The 22621-nt window shown below is 41.6% G+C and overlaps 1 protein-coding gene across 8 annotated transcripts in view; it reads right to left on the reverse strand.

Annotated features, from left to right (window-relative positions):
• Positions 1 to 8748: 8748 nt before the first annotated feature.
• The window catches only part of INPP5A (inositol polyphosphate-5-phosphatase A), a 245016-nt gene continuing 231143 nt past the window's right edge, over positions 8749 to 22621 (reverse strand). For 3 of the 8 annotated variants that reach the window (XM_087932488.1, XM_087932482.1, XM_087932483.1), the window contains 4 exons: positions 17570 to 17681; positions 12788 to 12856; positions 11154 to 11190; positions 8749 to 10922 (listed from right to left, as the gene is read on the reverse strand). In XM_087932488.1, the coding sequence (XP_087788614.1) occupies positions 10786 to 10922; positions 11154 to 11190; positions 12788 to 12856; positions 17570 to 17681 (355 nt within the window). In that variant the 3' untranslated portion in view covers positions 8749 to 10785. Of the gene's footprint in view, positions 10923 to 11102; positions 11191 to 12787; positions 12857 to 17569; positions 17682 to 22621 lie in introns of all 8 variants that reach the window. The other 5 variants (XM_087932484.1, XM_087932487.1, XM_087932485.1 and 2 more) reach the window with 3 other exon arrangements.

Below are 22621 nucleotides of genomic sequence, written 5' to 3' on the forward strand. Positions count from 1 at the left end.
TCTATCAACAATGGAAATGTTTACTTTCCTTGTTTTTACAAAAGCACTCATATTTATGCATTTCTAACACAGAGGGCTATTTAAACTGAACCTATTCATGCTTATTCAAAAGAAAGATCAACAGGCTTAAATGAAACTCTGAGGTAAGTGTACATGGATTGTAGTTTTAATTATTTACTTCACAAGGTTTCAAATATATACCACTAAGCTGAACAGATATGTTTCTGAAGAATGCAGTTTGTCTGCTTGAAGTATTTTTATAGCAGTAATGAAACATATTCCCTGAACAATTTAGAAATCATTGAAATATAATTCAACAAATTAAAGGAATACAAAAATATCACAAAGTCTATGTGAAATGAGGTGGAAGAATAAAATGTTATTTTTAAAAGTCAGTGAAAATGAAAACTCATCATACACAAATATGGTATATTTTTATTTATATAAAAATGTCTGTCTGACTGAATGATACATACATATTATAAAAGCAGAATATCATTTTTATCTGAATAAATAGGAATACAATGAACTTTCTTCTAATTGTGAGAATTTTGTTTAAAGAAAAAATACCCAGCCATCTGCAATAGGAGAATGCTTACATTAAGCTTCCTCATGTGTTGTAAAATATGCAGGCTTCCTAGATATACTGATATCTTCATCAAGCTAAATTTTAAAAGCAAGTTGGAAAGGGAACAAGGAAGGATGCTGCAATGAATGACGAAGTTTTCCATAGCTGGATTGTCACTACTGGGACAGTCACTTTACATGGTGGTTCCACTTTTCAAGGCAGACATGGATATGACACTAAATCCATCAAAGCAAGAATATTATCCTATAGTAAGATGAGCAGCCAATATGTTAGATAGACAGAGAGAGAGAGAGAGAGAGAGTCACTTGTGTGATTCTTCATCTTATTGTGACACACTTAAAATTTTCAGAACCACTTATTGCTAACTAAGCCCTTCCTTCCTTCCTTCCTCCCTCCCTCCCACCTACCTACCTACCTACCTACCTACCTTACTGCATCACCAACATTTAGCAACTGCTAAAAACAGGCAAAGCAAGTAATGTGAGCTGCAACTGTTATAGAAACCTGCAAAAAGCTGTGCCAGGAACCTTTCTAGTCCCCCACCTATATGCATGGCCCAATTTCAGCCAATTGCTGCCACCTGCCTCCTAAAAAAAATAAGTGTGGCTTCATGGACTCAGAAATGGTGCCTTAGGCTGAGCTGTATCATGTGACAAGGGCTAAAACATTGGGATTAAAACATTTTCCTATCCAGCCAGTCTTTTGGGATTGTCTCATCCTGGAAAATACTATATTTTTCAGGCAAAAAAGAAAGGAAGGAAAGAAAAAGAAAAGAAAAAAGGAAGGACAGAAAAAGAAAGGAAAGAAAGGTTGCAGTGGCTCAGGAATAGTGCCAAATTAGTTCATGCTGAAAGTGTTTCTTGATGAGAAAGCTACATTTTAAGCATCTGCTGGATGTCAAATATGTTAAAAATTTCTCATTTCTAATGAGGCTCTCTCTAAGCTTCATAATTGCCTTATGATATTGAAGCATTTAGTTTTCTCTTGTTTCTTTTGTGCTGTATTTCAAGTAATGAATGCAAATACGGCCCTTGGGAGGGGTAATTATTTTAGATGAAAGGGCAAAGATGTAATACTGCCTGCACTGTGTACAAGCATTGAATTAAAGAGGAGAGAGAGCCCACGTTTTCATTATTTCTGCACAAAATGAAAATATTTTCACATCCAGTAACTTTTTAGGCCTAGAGAGAGAAAAGATCCCATTTCAGAGGAAGGTTGTATGTAGTACTCATTGGAACTGTGCGTGCTATTTTCCTTCCAGGAACTCTTCATGGTGTTTTCTCTATGAAAAAACACATCATCAATAAACCTATGAATCTGATTGGGTATAAATACCCTGGCATTGCCCCATAGGCTTTATGCCTGAGTATTTGGATCTCCCCAATTGCACCCCAATACTCAGCACTACACCATATATTTTAAAAAGCCTCTCCCTCTCTTTGAAGGAGAAAATTTATTTTGCAAGAAATAAATTCTTAGATTGAACATTAGGGTGGTATCAGTGTCTGTATGTGTCAAGTCTCTAATAAAGATGTAGAAGATTTCTTTTGCTTCTCCAATTCACAGAGCCACAGTTCAGGCCACATATAAATTATTTTGGAGTTAGATCCCATTGGGACTGATTGGCAGCTTAGTAGTGTGACATAGCACTGGCAGGTAGAAATCCCCATTTTCTGAAAATAAGGATCTTTTCCAGCCCTATCTAAAAGCAAGGCAGAACCTCTTCCAATTAATACAATATATTCTGCACTAGGTGAATCAACAGCCTGATATACCTTCATTGTTCTATATAGGTTGGGATGTTTTTCAAGGTATCTGTGCAAATAGATTGCATGTAAATGGCTCTTTAACACTAGGGCTCAAAAATACCCAGAATTGCTTCTATAATGTGTAGCACTGGGACTTACAGTAATATTACTCAGATTTGAACCAACAGCATATTACGCTAATGAGTAATGGAAGCTAAACTTAGGCTACCTTCTCTTTAATGTACAAATTTGAGCTTATCTTTTCTTACATTTTGAAGTTAAAACCTGGAAATAAATTGGAGTTTAGCTCCCCAGCCATTAAGGATACCTTGGAAGATCTAAAAACAATACAGCCCCTGTTCTGCAGGAAAGTCCAATTTTATAAGTTGTCCTAAAGCTAGGATTTGCTCCTGTGACGTGACTATGTTTCAGTTATTCAACTCTGATTATGCATTGCTTGGTTTTGTAGCTCAACATCCCAGTCCGGAGGATTGCAGCAATTACAGGAAACACCACTGTTGGTTTTAAGCAATGTAAAATTGTTTTTAGATCAAACTTTAGACCTGAGCTGGCCTGGATAGGCAAAACTCCTTGGCCAAGCCCATGCTTATCTTCCTAATCTAAAATACAGTTTTGCAATGATAACCACTCCTTTTCCCAAAGTCAACTAGGTCTGAGCCAAGCCTCAAGTGTTACTCTCAACATTAGTTAACCTACATTCGGTGAACTTTAGGCTCACACACTGGTTTGTTAAACAGACCAAACTAGTTTCAGCCTCTCTGGCCCTTTCCAAAAACTGAGAGCCCCTCCACCCTTCTGGAAAACCTGACACTGATGCACTCACTACAGTGAGTGATAGATTGCGCCACTTTTAGGGACATGCTGGTATACAGGTAGTCTTTGAGTTATGACCACAATTGAGCCTAAATTTATGTTGTTAAGTGAGACAAGTAAGTAAACTTTGCCCCATTTTAGGACCTTTCTTGCCATAGTTATTAAATGAATCACTGCAGTTGATAAGTTAGTAACCCAGTTGTTAAATAAATCTGGCTTCCCCATTGACTTTGCTCATCAGAAGGTTGCAAAAGTTGATCACATGTCCTTGAGACACAGCAACGGTCACAAATAAGAACCAGTGGCCAAGCATCTGAATTTTGATCACACCATCATGGGGGAAGCTGCCAAATTTGTAACTGAAAAAAACCGATCATGACACTTTTTTCAAATTTGTAACTTTGAATGGTCACTAAATAAATTGTTGCAAATCAAGGACTACTTTGCTAGTAGTTGGCCTGTTCTGGGTGAGGGGAAGGTGCTGCTTGAGTGGAGTGAGATTGTGACTTAAGGCAGGGGAGAGGGGAAGGAGAAAATAGGCATCTCTGGGGCAAACTCTTTTTTGGAGACCTGCTGATCTGGTGAACTGGAGCGACCTTGGAGGAGAAGGAAACCCACTTCCGCCACAAGGTTGCCTCTTTGGTCAGAGTCTTCTTGACCAGACCCCCTAACTTGGATTATGGCCATTGCAGGGGAAGATGGAGGGGTCCCCTGGCTCATGTAAAGGGCACTGGTTTAGGCAGTGTAGAACAGCCTATCACAACCTTTGAGTCTTTCAGGTGTTAGAGTCCAGGGGTCTCCAACCGTGGCAACTTTAAGACTTGTGGACATCAACTCCCAGAGTTCCTCAGCCAGAAGTTCACAAGTCTTAAAGTTGCCAAGGTTGGAGAGCCCTGTGTTAGACTACAGCTCCTAGAACTGTCACTTCAACCATCTCGGGAGATGAAATCCAACACACCTGGGAGTGTGCTGTCGGGACAGTTTAGAGTTAATGGAATTTGGGATAGTTACTTAGGAATTGTGAGCTGTACCCTTAAGGTACATGGTAAATGTAGTGAAAGGTATCCTGGGTAATGTAGTCCATGTCACTTGACCACATCTGTAATCCTGATTGGTCACTATATTGACCCTTGTTGGGTTGGGGGAGGCTCCCTCACTCTTGCCTGTGACCACCATACTATACCATGCTTCAATCATCATGGGGCGGAGACCTTTTTATCTTTCTACACTACAAGACAGATATGTAAAGGATTGGACATTAAGAACTTCATCACAAATGTGAGTTATGAGGATACCTGATATTATCAATTAAAAAAGACTTTGTTCTGGATGTTTTGTGGAGTGGCTCCGTCTGCTTTACACCATTAAGAGAATAATAAGCAGAAAGGTAGAAAGATAAAAAGGTCTCAGCCCCACGAGGATCGAAGCGCGGTATAGTCTGGTGGTTTCAGGCAAGAGTGAGGCAGCAACGGGCAGACCAAGAGGTTATGCAAAGGGAAAGGAGCAGCGATTCTTCCTGCCGCCGTTTAGCTGTTCTAATGCGCGCCTCTCCTCGCGATTGAGAAAGGCTGGCCGGGCAGCCTTAAAGGGCCAGCGGGGCTATGAACACTTTCTACTCCAGAAAGAGCCTCCCCTACTCCTGCGTGGGCTTAGGCGGGAGGGGTGGGGATGGGGATCAGAGATGCGTTGGGACCGGCTGCCGCCTCCTCTCGCCCAAAATCTTCAAAGCCACCCAATCGCAGGACGGCCATTCTCCCCCGGTATCTTACAGGGCTGGGCGGGCAGGGGAGAGCGAACAGCGACCTGGGCGCCTTCATTTGGGCCGAGCCCCCTTTCGAAGCCCCGGGGCAGGCTGAAGGCCTCCTTGCAGAAGAAGTCGGGCAGGCCTGGAACGCAAACCTGGTTGCGCGGAGTCTCTATGGAGATTCTCAGTCACGGCGGTCCCGAAGGTGCTTGTTCAAGAGGCAAACTGGCCTTCCTGGTTCTTCTTGGAAGGCGTTTCGCTTCTCATGCAAGGAAGCTTTCCTCTTGCCTCTCGCAAAAGCGCCGCTGGGACTTAGTGGCGCCGAGGATCAGCCGCGCTCCTCCTTGGCGGCTGTCATTCCCCGGGGACGCAGGGTCGAAGGGCCTGGCCCGGGTTCGCGTCCAGCAGCGGTGCCCATTGCATGCTCCCCACCCCCCCGCGTCCGTCAGGGCTGCTGGACTACAGCTCCCCTCTTTCCCGACCCACCTTGATGTCGACGATGGGAGTTGCACCGGCTCGCCTCTGCATCGTCTCTCAAGGTTGGCCAAGATTGATGAGACTTTGGATTTTGCAACATTGGTTGCATCGTTGGTTGGAGAAGAGCGATGCTCACGCCCTCCCCCCCCCCCCACCCCCGCCTGCCAGCCTGGGGCCGCTTTCCTCGCACTCAGGTTCATTCCTCCCAAGGGAGAGCTACCAGCAATGCCCGCGGAGGTTATTCCTCCTTCCTTTAAAAACGGAGCGCTGCGAACCTCGGGTGCAATGTGTGTGTGTGTGTTTTTAAGGTAGGCGGGTAGGCAGGAGTTTGCTTCCTTGCAATACGGCAATCCGCTCCAGGGTTCAAAGGCCCTGTTAAACCCCTTGGTTGCTTTTAAGCCAAGAACTTGTGTCATAGGCCGTAATGGCCTGACTCGCACATAACGACGATCCAGACCTCAACGGGGGGGTTTCGCAAGGTATAGTATGGTTTTTAAAAAAAGTTGACGGTCCTGACGGTGCGAAACAGCGGGATTCAATTGCACCGACAATCTTAATTGTTTTGACCTTAACTCTGAACACCGCTGTAAGAGAGAGAGAGAGAGAGAGAGAGAGACACACACACACACACACACTCTCTCTCTCTCTCTCTCTAAAATTAAACGCCACGTCCAGTTGCTGGGTCAATTATTCTGATGATCAGTAAACCAGAGACGGGCCGGGCAAATCCAGACTCTGCACGTTCTGAAACCCGGACAGATGCGGCCTTCAGCCCTTGGCCTCGTTTGCGTTGGTAAACGGCAAGTTAGTGGTCCTCATTAAGTCGTCGTTCTCCGTCCGCATCTTAACATTAGCCTTGCCTTTATTTTCCCCGTTTCCAAAGGGGTGGGAGTCAAATTCGTTTATTCCTGACGAAAATCAGAGAGCGAGAGAGAGAGAGAGAGGGATATATAGATATAGATATATAGATATAGATATATTTTTAGGGCTCTCCCTTCCACAACGATGGCTGTGCGTAATCGCTTCCCCTTTGGCCAAAAAAGAAAAAAAGTGGAATCGTTTCTTCGCCATCCAAAAACCGACTTGGAAGGAAAATCCTTTTCACGTTCAACGATTTGGGCTCGCCAAGACATCGATCCACACGCGTGATGGCTAATTTCGGGATCTAGAGCGGCTGGGCGGAAAAAGCATTTTGGCTTCCGCCTTTTCGCTCCTACTTGGTAGCTGAACGGGCTGTCAATTCCAGGACCCTCAGGGCGCAGCTTCCTCAGTTCGCCTCTTCTGAAAGAGAGAAACCGCAGTTCCCTCCAGACCAACCTAGTGTGACAAACGCGTCAATTTTATATCGGCGCGATTAAGGTGAGCGTCAAGCTTTAGGCTTCCTTTGGGTGCAATATCTGCTAGCGCAGGGGTCTCCAACCCTGGCCACTTTAAGCCTGGCGGACTTCAACTCCCAGAATTCCCCAGCCAGCTTTGCTAAAGTGGCCAAGGTTGGAGACCCCTGCCCTAGACCTGTCCTTTCAATCCAATGCAAACTTTCTCTGGGAGCTGCATGGCACGGGGGTTATATATTACAATAAAACATATACTACGCACGTATTATAAGACGCGTTTTGCTATTGCTTTCACTTCCTTCCCCGGGATGTATTCGAATTCCAGCCAATAGCACCCACGTGCAAACCAAGGGGAAGCGGGCTGGACGCTGGGTTAATTTTCCGAGTTCGCATAAGGCGCTGAAGTATGAACCGAGCTCCCAGGTTTGCCTGACATTCTTCAACTCTACGGTTCGGTATTCTCCTGTGAGCAAGATATTGAGTCCCATCAAAGGAATGCTTAATAGACTCCAGGAACAAAATTTCCAAGATCATCGTGCACAATTAACTGAATCTGGTGTAACGGTCGAAGGGTCAGATTAACAGGGAGGACATTAGGGTGATGTGTAGGAGGTCTATCCTCTTCCCCATTTTCTCTGGTTTTGACTCCCAGAAACCGTTTGTAGAGAAGGGAGGGAAGGAGGAAGGGAAGGGAAAGAAAGGGATTTTAAAAAAGGGAAGAAGGAAATGAGATAGAGTGCAAGTCAAAAAGTAAAACATTTTGTATCAATTGAAGCGGCAACTTCTTGGCCTCGAATGAAGACTGCAACTGTGTATTTGTCCCTTTGATTTCATCGCAGCTTCCTTCCTCAACAGGTCTGCGCTGGGTCGCATTCGTTGTTGATTAATTGAACAGGCTGGTGACCAATTCAATCGATATAAACCGATTTAAACAGGACTCGGGCAGGTCCTTAAGGCAGAGGAAACCAGGGACAAAAGAAGCAGCGCATCTTGATCCTTCAAGTTGTGTGGAAAAGAGCGTTTCGGGTTTGGCTAACATTTTTGGCGGGGGGCAGCCTGTTCTTCAGACGGGGACCTGACCTGATTTTTTTTTTTTAAATATCCCCCGAGTGCTGTTTGACTTCAGCACGTTTCCTTCTAGCGCAGGCGGCAAGTGGCCTCGTTGGCTTCGTTGTTGTTCACAACGGCTGCTTTAATCTACCACAGCAGAATATATATGCAGAATGAGATTTACTCGCATTGAAAGTTTTGCACTGCTTGAGTTGAGATTTGACAAAAATGTCGTTAAAAGACCAGCACGGAATTCACACAATACGCACACAAGTCTGCCAAACTTGGGCTAATCGGCACATTGTGTGAGGATAGCCACTGTTAATCCATAAAGGGGAGTTAGTATGATTGGCAGCCTTTCTTAAATTTTCTGTAGCTTTAATGGGAAATCCGCATTTAGGCTGTAGCCCTTCTCTCCCGGTGGACAATCTTGAGATAAATCCCTCAAAATTTGAGCGCTGCTTTCGATCAGAGATCCAGGGGCTTAAGATCGGGAGAAGTCTAACGCAAACTCCGCTGAAAGCGAGGCTCTGCTAGGGCTGCCTGGCAGGAAGAACCCGGGACCACCCGGCAACTTTTTAGCCATGGGATTAGGAAGACGCGGGTGCATTGTTTCATCCCAGCCAGACAACCGGATAACGTCGGTCAGCTTGTGTTTAAAAAAAAAAAAAGCACGCATCGCCTTAACAACCATCCACGCGATCTTACGGGAAGCCGGTTTCCTTAGGCTGACGCTCGTGTCCCCCCCCACACGTCCCCCCAGCAAGCTGAGTTTGGCTCTTAACTCTCGCAACCTTCCTCCTATAGGTGCGTGGGGACGAGGAGCTCGCACAAGGGAGGAAGCACCGGGCCAGGCAGGGTGCTTTAAAACGAAGCCTTCTACACGCCCCCCACTTTTAAAAAAACAACAACCAATTTTTCACCCCAAAAGAAGACAAGGGAGGCGCAGAAAGAAAAAGAGCCAGACACCTATTGAAACCATGATCATCTTTTTTTTTATTGCTTGAGAACCAGAATGCTCGTTTCTTTCGCAGTGAGCCCGCCACGCACAAAAAACCCACCCCCAAACCCACCCCTCCAAGCCTTAGGCGGCCGCGTGTCGTTCCACCCGCGTCCAATGGCTCCCACTCCTGTAGGGATTCATCAGGGACCCAGGAGGAGTTTCCCCCCTCCTCGTTCTTCTCTCGTCCTCCTCCCTCTTCCCAGCCGCAAAGCTTGATTTGTTCTCCAAAGGCGTCTTCCGACTCCCCCGCCCCGCCCCCGCCCCCGCCCGTTCCCTGAGCTCGGTAGTGTTCCCAATAAATTCGATAGCGCTCCCCGCGTGTTTCTTCAACAGACTCCCTTAATCACCTTTTAATGCTGTACTACGGAGAGCGGGGCTGGGGAGAGAGCTCTCAACGAAGCTTTCCCGACTCTCCTCTAGTCCAGGGGTCTCCAACCTTGGCAACTTTAAGACTTGTGGACTTCAACTCCCAGAGTTCCTCAGCCCGCTGTCTCCAACCTTGGCAACTTTAAGACTTGTGGACTTCAACTCCCAGAGTTCCTCAGCCCGCTGTCTCCAACCTTGGCAACTTTAAGACTTGTGGACTTCAACTCCCAGAGTTCCTCAGCCAGCAAAGCTGGCTGAGGAACTCTGGGAGTTGAAGTCCACAAGTCTTAAAGTGCCAAGGTTGGAGACCCCTGCATCTTAGTCCGAGTCAACAAGCGCTCCCCGACGAGGGGCTGGTCCCTTTCCCTCCCTCCCCGCCCCCCACAAATCCCCGATTCTCGTGTCTGCTCTTCACGAACGTGCTTCGTTTGGCCCCCCGAGCTGCGGGGGGTGGGGGTGGGGGGTCGTAGCCCTGGCCTAGTGGAAGGGCCCACGCCGCATCTTCCCACGGTAAAATCTAACCGGCGCTATGGAGTCGGCTCACGCTCGCCTCCTGAAACGCGCCTCCACACCTGGTCAGCGCTGAGGCCGGGCGGGCTTGCTCCGAAATGAGGGGCAGGCAGGAACTGGGGACGAGACACCCCCGCGCCCCCGGGGGGGGGGAATGTCTCCGTGAAAAGCCGGCCCTTTCTACCGTGGAGGAAACGCATTTCGGGGTGTGTGTGTGTGTGTGTGTGTGTGAAGCGTCCAACAGCCTCCCCTTCCCACGGCGGACCCTGCCTCCCTTTTCCCTCGGGTTGCAAGTTAATCCCGAGGTGAATAACCAGGTGGCAGAATTTCCTGCCGGACAACAGGGATCTTATTGTTGGAAAAAGTCTTATTTGTATCAGGAAAGACAAGACCGTTTGTAATTATAAATTATTTCTATATCTGTGTATATATATATATATCTCTATACACACTCACATACAATATATATATAAATATATACACGTATAGAAAGCAGCTGCTGTTGTGTGATTCAGAAACCATGGAACATGGCAGTATAGTAAATAACATGAGAAAACAAGTTATAAAAAGGACAACAAAACAAAACCTAAACAAAACAAACTTGGATCCTTTTTCCCACCCCCAAATATCACAGGATCAAACAACAACAATAATAACACAGCAGGACTTCTATACAAGGCAATATATAAAATCCCAACCTGGCTTTAAGCTAGGGAAGGGTGCTGAAAACCGGTCTTAACACGGAAAGTGTGTCTACATACATACATGTATACACACACTCATTCCACATTGACCAACTAAAAACACAAACCTCACAGTGAAATCCAAGACGCAAGACGCACTGTGGGGAAAAAAAAAACCCTAATATGAGGATTTTTTTGTAGGTGTGTTTTGGCAACCAGACTGTAGTATAACATAGGCATTGCCATATAAAAATAAAAAGTCCACTTTTGATGACACAAGAATATACAAGACAGTGAGGTATAAGAGATTTTTTGGGGGTGGTGGGGACTTGTGTCCACGCCAGAAATAAGCTAGTGGAGCATAAACAGCCTAAAATAACAAGAACAGTAATAATAATAAAAGAAGAACAGGGCACGCAGGACTGGATGGATGGATGGCTAGAGCTGTCACGATTTAAGCGATGGGCGGGAGTTTGAAGCTTCCTCCTCCTCTTCCTCCTCGCTATAATGAACTTTCCCGAAGTATCTTCTCATGTCGGAGGCATCTTTTTCCTGTTGTAGAATTGATGAACAGCTGTTGCTCTCTTTTCAAAACCAAGAAGACTTTAAAAAAAAAAAAAAAACGAAAGCAAAGAAGAAAAGCAAACAATGCCCCCCAAAAGAGGAGTGGGTGAGAAAGGGGAAAAGGACGCAAAACTAGACCTTCAAAGGGAGGGAAGGGGGAGGAAAGAGCAGATAAGAAAAAAATCTAACGTGATATTTACCACCACGTCACTGCACGACACAACACTTGTGCATATTGGCAATAGGTTTACCTGCCCCAGCGGCTATTCGAAAGGACAGGAACACGGGCTGCGGAGGAAAAAAGAAGGCAGTTAAAAGGTAAAGCTGCCATAGGCTGCACACCTAAATGCTTCTAGGGCTTTAAGTCTTGTGGACTTCAACTCCCAGAATTCTCCAGCCAGAATTCTGGGAGTTGAAGTCCACAAGTCTTAAAGTTGCCAAGTTTGGAGACCTCTGTTCTAGGGGGTGGCCCTTCCCGAGGCGAGGTGCTAAATGGCTTCTCCCAAGCTGGATCCCAGGAGGCAGTGGGGGGCCTGTAGCTGTGCTACTGGGTCAGGGGAAGGGGGTTAAGCTCAGGTCCTCTGAAATCAAGGACTATAGTGGGTCCACTGTAGACATTACTGAGCCTGGATCAAGTTCTGATTTGGCCTCCACCCTTTGAGGTGAAGGAAAGAAATTCCCAAACCGTTTAACCTCACCAGAAGAGAGATCATTCTGTTATTAGTTTAAACCAGAATTTTCCAATAATGAAGTCTGCCTTTGAATTAAGGACCACTATTCGTGACTTCACGGAAGGTTCAAGGAGTTTCCTTGGCAAATATATGGAAGGGGTTTCCCCCGCTGCCTTCTTTGGGGATTCTGTTCCCTGCCCTCCAAACTAGCCTTACCTCCCCTCTTTCAAATACCTGTAAATCTTATCAAAATATGTCTTTTGAAGCACACAAGGCTGCTTTCTGTACCAATGCAGTTTTAGGCAAAAAGTGCCAACTCATTCAAGGATGCGGGCAGCTCTGTTTTTTACTGCTTTCCGAGATGCTTCAGAAAAACCAATGCTTTTCAGATTTGGGGAGAACAGCTTCCAGTAGGCTGTTTTTTAATCATGTTCCTTCACCCTCTTTTTTCTCCCTTTCCAACTTTATCTCTCTATTCTATTAACTGTCCCATAAAACACTCTGAAAAGCGAAGTCTTTTGGCCTCACCCCTCTTCTTTCACCCTACAGGTTTCCTCAAGTCTTCTCCTATCCAGATCGTATTGAAATATGCCCTCAAATAAGACCTAATCCGTTCCCTGGGTTTTATACGAGGGCACTCTTTACGATAGCCCTAGACTACTTCTAGAGTGACAGTTCTGATCAAATGGCAGCCTAGAACTTGTATTTTACACGAATGAATGCTTACGAGGGAGGAAGCGATCCTTGGGTCTCCTATAAAATTTTCACTGTCTGTAAAATTCCATGAGCTAGTTTCTAATACTGTATTAACAACAATAACAAAAAAGCCATAGCATAGCTATACTGTGTCCCCCACCCCCCATGGTTTATTTTCTGTTTTGAAAAAATAAAAAGTTATTTGCATAATTAGGACAATATTACCTGGATTTTTTTTCATAAAAGCTATGTGAATAGTTAATGCAGATTAATTATCATGAAAATAAACATGTCTGCAGGTAACTTATGAATAAGGCTGGGCAACTGCACAAATGCCTGCCAAGAATCCTGCTCAGCCTTCCTTGTTGCACTAGGTCCATATTCTGCCAGAATAACCAGTATTCTGGTTACTGTCAGAGGTCGGTGTCTTTCCAGATCCAATTTACCTGCAGCTGCCCACCCCACCCGATCTGCCCCAAATGAACTGGGGTGTCCATAATAGAAGTAAATAAGATTACCTTGTGGTCCCCCATGCAGACATTTGGTCCTATATGGTCATATACCACTTGCCGTTCATCATTTTCAGACTGAGTGAAAACATAAAAGAAGCTTCTAGTCAGTATTGATATTTTGTGGAAAGCATTTGCCCGGGTGCAGAAACATAGTTATGTAGATCGGTAAACCAAATTAACTGAAAAATATTTTTTTTAATTATTTACCATACATACATGTTTGAAAATAAGGGTTATTAAAATTAACAGCATCATGAGAATGCAGTACTCTGATACGATAGTTTGACTTAAATATTACTTTAGCTATAGATGGAGAAAGCAGTTTGCTTTCAAGGTCTGGGTCTGGATATTAATTTACAACCATATAAGCAACTTAACAGGGTGGGTCATATTTTAACTAGAATTCTGGAAATTTGACTATAGAACTAAATGATCTCTACTTTTAAAGAGGTAAACGTAACTTTGGATTGCTAATGTTAAAAACGATACATTCTCACATTTCAAAACGAAACCAAGCAACTTGCTTCATTCAAGGAAGTTTCTCAATGCACCCATTATTTTTCCAAAGTCTACAGAGCACAGAGTTAAACACCTTCAATTCTGTTACTGCACTGCAAACAATTTCTACTTACTTGTATTTGACTTAAGTCAGCAAATACAAACAGTGAGAAGGTGTAGAACTGGGGATTTCAACAACTCTTCCTGCATTCCGTACTTTCTCCAAAGTTAGCAAAGATTATTGGAGCATCCAGTCAGAAGCTCATGTCAATGTTATTTCACTGAGTGAGTTTTAAAAATTACAGGACTTAAAACTGTTAAAATTAGCTAAAATGAAAGCTTAATTGGAAATGATCAGGTCTCTGAAGATGCAGTCATTAATACATCTTCTATAAAACGCTGTCAACAGATCAAAGCTATTAATCAATTATCTTATGAGATTTTTACTAGTCAATTAATTAACTAAAATAAATAAGGCTGTATCTTAATCCAAGTGACTCTGTTTAGCATGTGAATTAAGGATGAAACTTCATACACAATAAATTGAATTTATTTTAGTATCAAGGCATCCACTTCCATTGTAACCATGTTGGTATAGTAGAAAAACTTGAGTTCAATTGGTTTGAATGGGTTAATTTTAACATAATGTTTGAATTGATAAGGTCATCTAGAGCTGGTTCATGGCTCAGTGCCAGGCCATGGCCCATAGGAATTGGCCCATGCAAGCAGCATGCGCGTGCACGAAGCTGCATTTGTGCAAGTGGCGCATGCACGAAACCATCCCCTCTCCCCCCTCCATTCAGTCTGTAGAACTGGAAAAGTTGGGGACCGCTCATCTAAAGTGTTTTCAGTCCTGTTGTCTTTATCTGAAACACTTGTCAATCTTAGATTTTTAAGCTCCCAATTATTCATTCAGTATTAAAATAGTCATTTAGATGAGATAGGAGCAGCGTTCAAGACATGAGAGCTGCCATGCGGCAAGGTCCTTTCATGTCTTCCAGCTCATGCCGAGGGCATGAAAGGAGTCCCCAACTGGGGATCCCCAGGGCAACAGTAATGTCACCATCTAATCCTTTTAACCAGGAAGCGCCTCAGTGCTTCTGACATGAATGCAGCAACTTAGGTGAAATGGGTGGTGTAGAAATTTCATCAAACAAACAAACAAACAAAGTGTCTTAATTGATTAGGACACTCATAAAACTGATTTATGCATCCAATTTAAACTTTTTACCAGAATAGATATGAACCTTGGTTAAATTTAAATGTAACCTTAGTTAAATCTCTTGATAAAAAATGGAAATAACATAGAAATGGGAAAAAGAGCGATATCACACACACACACACACACACACACACACACACACACACACAAACAAACACACACGCATGTCAGATTTCTTCACCAAGACCCATTTTTAAATAAAGTTATTTGGAATTAAGTTTTGATTTCTCTGGTTCTGGCTTTCAATTAGATGTTGACACAACTACAAGCTTCAAAGAGTGAAAACAGTAACATCAAGGACACTTGTGCCATTGACTTTAGTAGCAGCAGCCGAACATTATTAAAATTATTACTACCCAGTTTTATTTCATTTGGCACTGGCATTTATTCCCGTCTTCCCTTCAAACAGATAATTACATTGCCACAGCTTTTGCTATTGCATCGACCACTCCAACATCTGCTTTGTTTATCCAGCATAATGACCTTGCTAAAGCAATGACTTAAGAGAGAGAGACTGCCTCGCAATTTCTCAGGCTGGTTAAACTGGGAGATAATTAAATCTGGAACCCATAGTCTCTCCCCAGATCTCTCATACATACGTACATGCGCAGCTGTGCTTGCAATTGGTTTACCACCCTAATTTATTTCAAATGATAAACGGTCAAGCTTTCCCTCATCTATAATCAAGTCAAGGTTGACTGGGTAAGAATTTTATATAAAAACAGCCACATTTTGGACTATAAAGTTAAAACTAAATTACTTTTAATGCAGTAGGGAAGCTTAGGGTCACATTTGCTTCCTAGCATGCTTGCCTAGAAATCTGTATCTTTATCTAGCTACACGCGTGTGCGCGCACACATATACAACCGTAACCTTCTGCATTGCATGCATGAACACTTTCTAATATTTCAAGCTCATAATGCCACTGCTATCGGAAGTGGAGATACATTCATCAAAAACGACTTGATAATTTACAAAGGCAGCATCAAATTGTAGATTTTCAAGTGCATAATCTTTAGACAGATAAACAAATTACACTAGCGCATGAACACGCTCCACTCAGCTGAGCATTCATTACACTATGCTCTCAGGCAGTTCTGTGACTCCCAAACAGCGGGCAACCTTTGGTGTGTTAGGGCTCAGCAAGCATAAAATAACATGCTAGGGAGGTAACGGACCATGGCATGATAAATGAGGCTGTGCAAAAGCTGTTTACAACCCATGTCTGTACAATCTGTAAAGCCCACTGTGTGGAGCTGATGGTTATGGCTGTCTACTAATTTGGGCATAGATAAAAACTCTCTCCCTCAACAAACAAATATCAAACAAAACTGCAGGGGCTCACAATGCAGTTGTGAAATCTTATTCTCACTACTTCCCATGTAGCATCTCAAAGCGAGCAAAGTGCTTTAAAGCTTGTTTGTTCACGTATCTCAATTTAAAAATGGGAAATTCAGATTGAGAACAATGACTTTCCCCATTACGTTTTAGAGTCAGCATTCGTATGGTAAGGTTTTAATAGTAAATTTCTCCACATACAAGAAATTTAGCAAGGGAAACTTTTGATCAGTACAGGCAGTCCTCTATTTACAATAGTTCATTTAGTGACTGCTAAAAGTTACAACAGCACTGAAAAAAGTGACTTATGACTGTTTTTCATACTTATAACCATTGCAGCAAACCCCATGGTCATGTGACCAAAATTCAGATGCTTAGCAACTATATCATATTTATGAAGGTTGCAGAGGTCACACAATCACCTTTTGTGAGCTTCTGATAAGCAAAGTCAATGGTGAAGCCAGGTTCACTTAACAATTGTGTTACTAACAACTATAGAGATTCCCTTAACAATCGTGGAAAGAAAGGTGGCAAAATGGGACAAAATTCACTTAACAACTGTCTCGCTTAGTAACAGAAATCTACAGCTCAACTGTAGTCATAAGCTGAGGATTATCTGTCCAGGTCTGGAAAAATTCTCTATGATAATTTTTTATCTGGCCCCGAGGGTTCCAGAAAAAGAAATCCATTCTATGCATTAGTTCCCAGAAAAGAAGAACTTCAGATATGCAAACAGATCTGCCCTGAACTAAATTAGCAGCTCTAGCTACATCCTGAACCATTCCAGCATCTGAACCATATATTGCTGCCATATTAAATACTATTGCAAGAAGAAATTAAAAGCAGAAAGTTATTTCATTAAAAAAGGGAGCAGTTAAATGTTGAGCTTCAAAATGAAGGGTACAAATATCAATGAATTAGAAATCCAGCTGGTACAGAGAACAGCTACATATTGGTGAAGTAAGGTGGCTGTACTCTCTGATAATGTTACCAGCTGCAGTGTCTATGGAAATTCTCAGTCATCCAGGTGATGGTTGTCCCATCCAAAGGTAACTGGATTTTCTTTGCTTTTCCTTGAGGACGTTTCGCTTCTCAAGAGAAATATGTTCAAGGAAAGACAAAGAAAAGGATGAGCATATCCTCCTGAGGAAAGCGATCAAGAAGATATTTAGGTGTCCACCTGTAATGGTGCCTTAAAGGTAAAAACCAACACTTTGAATTGCACTCAGAAGCTTACTAAAAGTCACTGCACAGTCTGCAACACAAATATAGCTGTAGCAGCTTTCCCTAATCAGCATGCAGGCCATTGTTTTCTCATCCATAGGAACTTCTAAGTGGTCTTCAGAGGCAGACCCATTGTACTGCAAGAGTTCATAAATTTTGTGATAAGGGAACAAGTCAAATGTTAGTTATTTGTTAGTTATCCTGAGAATTCAGTTGGTGAAAAAGTAGGATGTGAATTTCAAGAGGGGTCCAGAACTGTTTTTCCTTGGTCACAGCATTCATTATATGAAACATTGTTCTGTTTGAGGTTCATGTTTTGGAAGGCTTTAAAAAATATTGTGTTGACATACTTTTGATGTGGATGATGGAGCTAGGTTGCCTTGGTACATGTTTTTTTTTTTAATTATCCATTTCTATTGTTTATAAACTACCTTGGGTCCATGGAAGTGGATAGAACACAACTAATTGTACAAGAACATATCCAACTGTTTCAAATAAATTTTTACCTTCAAAACAACTTCTTTGGCAGAATGTGACATAAGGATTCTGTCACACCAAGCTGGACATCTAGTGTTCATATATTGCATTCCCTGGCAACAATCTTCACTATATGGATAGCTGGGAAAGTGGGAGAAAACAAATGGAATATCTGTTAGCAATTTACATCCTTTTAATTGCAAGACATCTTTATCAGTCTTCCATTCTATTAAACTATAAAAGCCAAGCAAATATGCAAATGTTTCCCAATGTATTTACTATTCAGTCTCCAACCTTAAACTCTTTTAATGTTCAACACTATTTGGGGTTATTTAAATAAACGAAAGGTCTGCTACTATGGAAATACAACATACCAATATAACTATGCAAGATAGAAAGGGGTATGTATCTTAACATGCCAGACAGGATGTAGTGTTGAGTCTGGGCCATTGGGTACCATGCATTTTCCTTTCTTTCTGGCAGCACTGCTTACCTCTCTATAGGAAAGTTCACACAAGCATGTTACTCAGAGGTGGCATTCAGCAGGTTTTGACTGGTTCTGGAGAACCGGTAGCAGAAATTTTGAGTAGTTTGGAGAACCAGCCAATACCACCTCTGACTGTCCCCGCCCCCATCTATTCTCTGCCTCTCGAGTCCCAGCTGATTGGCTGGGTCTTCTTTTGTTGCCCTGCACAGGAGAACGGAGCTGGAAAGCAGGTTAGTGGGGTGGGGAGGGAATGGGGATTTGGCAGTATCCTTCCTCTGCCACGCCCACTAAGCCACACCCACCAAGCCACACCACGCCCACAGAACCGGTAGTAAAAATTTTTGAATCCCACCACTGACGTTACTGGATGGAGGTTGTTATCTTGAATTTAAGACTAGGGACTTGAAACTGGTGCTTAAAATCAGAAAGCAATTTTAAGAATGTGAACATTTGCTAAATCTTGGCAATTTTTAATCCCTCAAAGTTTGACAAAGAGGACCTTCTACAAGTTCTTTCACTCATTATCTGCAGCAGTGCTAATTGTTTTATTTATTTTTATGTAAGGAGGGGACAATCTTGGGTAACTGACGGCTGCATTTAAACATTTTTGGAAAATGCTGTGGAGTGCAGGAAACATTGCAATCATGTAAAGTTGCTCACATGGGCATAATAGAGATTCTGGTTTTTGCCTTGAAACTGAGAGGGATGGTTGGGTAGTTGTTTTTAAAAAAACAATGGTAAAGAATACTGCTGAGTTTTTAGCAGTTGGGTCACAAAGATTATGTGTGCATGTGTGGGGGATGCACACAAAGCAGGCTGTTTTGTGGCTGCAGGTCGGTCTATGATCTCAGGTAGCATCATTCAAAATTCACATCCACAGCAACCGTGACCTATTATATTTCTTTTAAATTTTTGCTCATCTTTTATTTTCAGAATATATAATCAAATGCACATTTTTTGAAATCCTTTGGAGAAAAGTTAAGGTAAAGGTTTAACAATGTCACAGAAATAGTTTCCAACATATTTAATCAAATTTCACATTTTACTTTATCTGCTTTTAACTTTATGAGAACTTAAATTGAAGTAGACATAGAAAACATGACACACTTTTAAGTTATTATATTAATGCTAAAATTTATTTAAAAGGAAAAAAGGCTGGAAACTGCATTGCAGAAAGACCAAATAAAAAGCATTTAAAATCTAAAATGACATCTTCCTGATTCTTGGAGAATAACAGATCATATACAGTTTAATCAAACCATGATTTTGTTTTACTTGAATTTTATTTTGTATTGAAAAATGAATTCCTTAGGAAGAACATATTAAATTTGAAAATTTGAAACACTTTAACATTTAGTTTTATTCTGGAATCCCTTTCCATAACTTGGGAGTTCATAGAGTTCATGGCAAAGAGACTCGTATTATCAAAATGTTAGTCTCTTTCACATTTTTCAGTTTTGGATCAAGATCTTTATTATATTATTTTGTCTTTACTAATTTAAATCAAGTTGTATTGTAAGTGTTTCTTGACTTACAACCAATTGCTTTGTTCAATCTTACGACGGATCACCCCCCAAAAATACAGTACTTATGATCTGGATGCAAAGTTCCGATGGTTGCCTTTCCCCTGTAGTCACATGACTGCATTTTGGGCATTTGGCTACTGGCTTATATTTATAGCCATTTGCAGCATCCAAAGTCACAGGACTGCAATTTATCTTGTTTTTGTCAGAAATCAGCATTAACTTCCAGTTTCCGGCAAAAAGAAAAGCCCCATAGCAAACAATGGGTTTTTTAATGAAACAAATGGGGTTGTTTTGTATATTCACTCCCAGCTCCACCAGAACCTATCCTGAAAGATAATTTGCATGGGGTTAAGGCTCTGATAGTTGGAATTTATGCCCTAAACAAGGAGAAAGTAACATTAAAAAAATTATGGATAGACTAATGGACATTTTAATGAAATTTGGTGTTGGAATCGAGGGGTTGGAATAGAGTGTTTTCCTACGAGAAGAGAGAACTTCTGAGTGAAATACTAACATTACACAGGATAAATTACAGAAAGTTTTCTGTGACTTGACTTAATTCAGAGCTTATTAATATATGGAGGCACAAATTGGCAATTCAGGAGAGTATATTAATTTTTCTGAAAACACAGATTTTTTTTTCAAAAATAGAAATGATGTGAATTTTAAAGAATTCGACTACTAATGTTCATAAAGTATCTATGTATCACCTATCTCCCCCCATCTTTGCCCTTTTGGACTCCTGCCTCTCTGTTCTCTGGTGCCCCAGTTGACACTTGTTGTCTTGTTGTTCCCGTGCTGACAAGGCATGCTCAGTTTGGCTACTGGGCGGGGCTAAAGCAGGCCTTCAGCTATTTGAAAAAGAGTCAAAGCAGCGCCCGAGCTGCAGCATGCCAAAATCTGATTTCATTATTAAATATTAAGATTCTGGTAGGTACCATATTGCCCCATCCCTATAAACTCCAACCATTAGAAATACAGACAAAAGCTCTAGTTTAATATGGACAATTATCTACATAATAATAGTTAATGTAACCATAATACAAATTTTTCTTGATGACATTGGATGGCAAGAGTTTTGCCTTCAGGCAATAACTCTATATTGTTCCCAAGGTCAAAGTAGATATTATATAAAAAGTGTATTAAGAAACCAGATGCCTCCTTTGCTGCTTGAGAAGCTGTTTCAGTAAGTTATTAGCAAAGAGGGGGTGTATTTTGCTGCTATGCTCCTGGTATTTCTCTAAATGAAACCCTATGATAAAGTGGGATTGTTATTGAGATAAGGAACTAAAAACTGGAATCTACATTCTTCTCTGTCAATTTCTCCAGTTTTCAGGATTCTTGACAAATCACCTTTGAATTTCTTTTGGTGATTGTTCTGAACTTCACTGTTGGAAATGGCTGCGGGTGTAATCATTGGTGTTGTTTTCTCTTGTTCCTTTTTCCATAATGCTGGAACCTCCATGGTGTCGATGCCACCTAATTTTGAAAAGGGTATTGCGAGGTAGTCCCTCATAATGACTTTTCCTGGCATTTAACTGAAGTGTAGACTACTGGAAAGATGGATGTACAGAGGAAGACTAGATAGTCACAAACATCTGTTGATCATCTTGTCAGTAAGATTGTGCAAGAACATCACATTCACATTCTGCCCCTGAGAATATCACTGAATGCTTCTTCTATTTTAAAATAATTGTTGCAGTAAGATCTCTTTCAACAGGCTGAATGAGATGCAATAGGAAAAAAAATGCATGGCATTGCTTATCAGGTAAAAATGTAGTGGGTTTCATCCAGAGGGCCAGTTATCCTTAGGGTAATTCAAGTTTACACTATCTTCAATTAACCACAGAAAGAAAAAATGTATTTGTGAATGGTTTCAAGCTGAGTTATATGCTGTTATATTTTAAACTCTGCTGTTATTAGATTTTACAATGGAATTGCTTTATTTAAAGTGTCACAATTTTAATTATAACTCCTTAGAAGGATTTAAATTTTTAAATAAAATAATTAAATATTTCAAATAAATAAAAATTAAATCAGGGTTTACACTAAGGAATGCTAAGGAATGCTTATTTATATTAGCAAGTGTTTACATAGCAAATTTATATGAAAACTAAGGATAATCAGGAGAGGCACGTTTTTGAAAAACAGAACAATAAAAGTATAAGGATTAAATACATGTGGAAAAGTATTCTAGTTGTTGATAGATTCGAAAAGAAATCAAGGCTTTCAAGGTGAACGTTTTAAAAAAAGATTTGTGGGATTGAAACAGCAAATGCTTTCATGCTTGAACAGAAACTTATTTACCACCCTACTTGGTGTGATATTCTAAAACTGAAATGCATAGCTCTCTACCAAATGGGTTTACAAGCTACACTGCCATTAAAAAGATTAGTTGTGGCAAACAGCCAACTAAAGTATACTGAACGTATTGGAACAAACCAGTGAACTCAATACCTTTTCCACCTCATCAAACCTAACAAGGCTCATTTTCAAAACATATTATGAGAATTCAATTTGCTGCTTCACTGCCATACAGAAGTACAGCTTATTTTCTGAATCTTCGTGGGAGGCTTTGATGATGTAATATTCTTGCTAGCAGAAGCTCTTTGTCTGCAATTTAAGGCTTGACTTTTGCAGAGAGCCTATTAATATAGTTCTGCTTTTAAGTTGTGCATGAACCTGACATAACAAGACTATTCTTTTATGGGAAATTATTCAAATCCATCATATTTGATATTGCTCATCCTTTTCATAGCACTAACTTTCTGAGCTTGCTAGCATTATGCTCCAAGTATAGTTCATAGGTCTGCCAAGAACTGTGAATAAATTAATATAAAGTCTGCAAACTTGTATTCTGAAGTTTCTTTTAATGTTCATATAGTTTGTACAATTGCTATTAATGCATCCTAAGGTCTTCTAGTTACAATGGCCATATGCAGAATTATTGACAACTGATATAACAAATAGAATGAATGTTATCAGTTGAACAGGATCGTGACTTCTGTGGCAACCATGGACCTGTCCCAAATAATAGAGGGCCTCTGCCCACTGGGGACTGAATTTTA

The sequence above is a fragment of the Pseudonaja textilis genome, chromosome 4 (assembly GCF_049901715.1).
Source record: "Pseudonaja textilis isolate UNSWEBS1 chromosome 4, rPseTex1.2, whole genome shotgun sequence".
Taxonomy (NCBI): domain Eukaryota; kingdom Metazoa; phylum Chordata; class Lepidosauria; order Squamata; family Elapidae; genus Pseudonaja; species Pseudonaja textilis.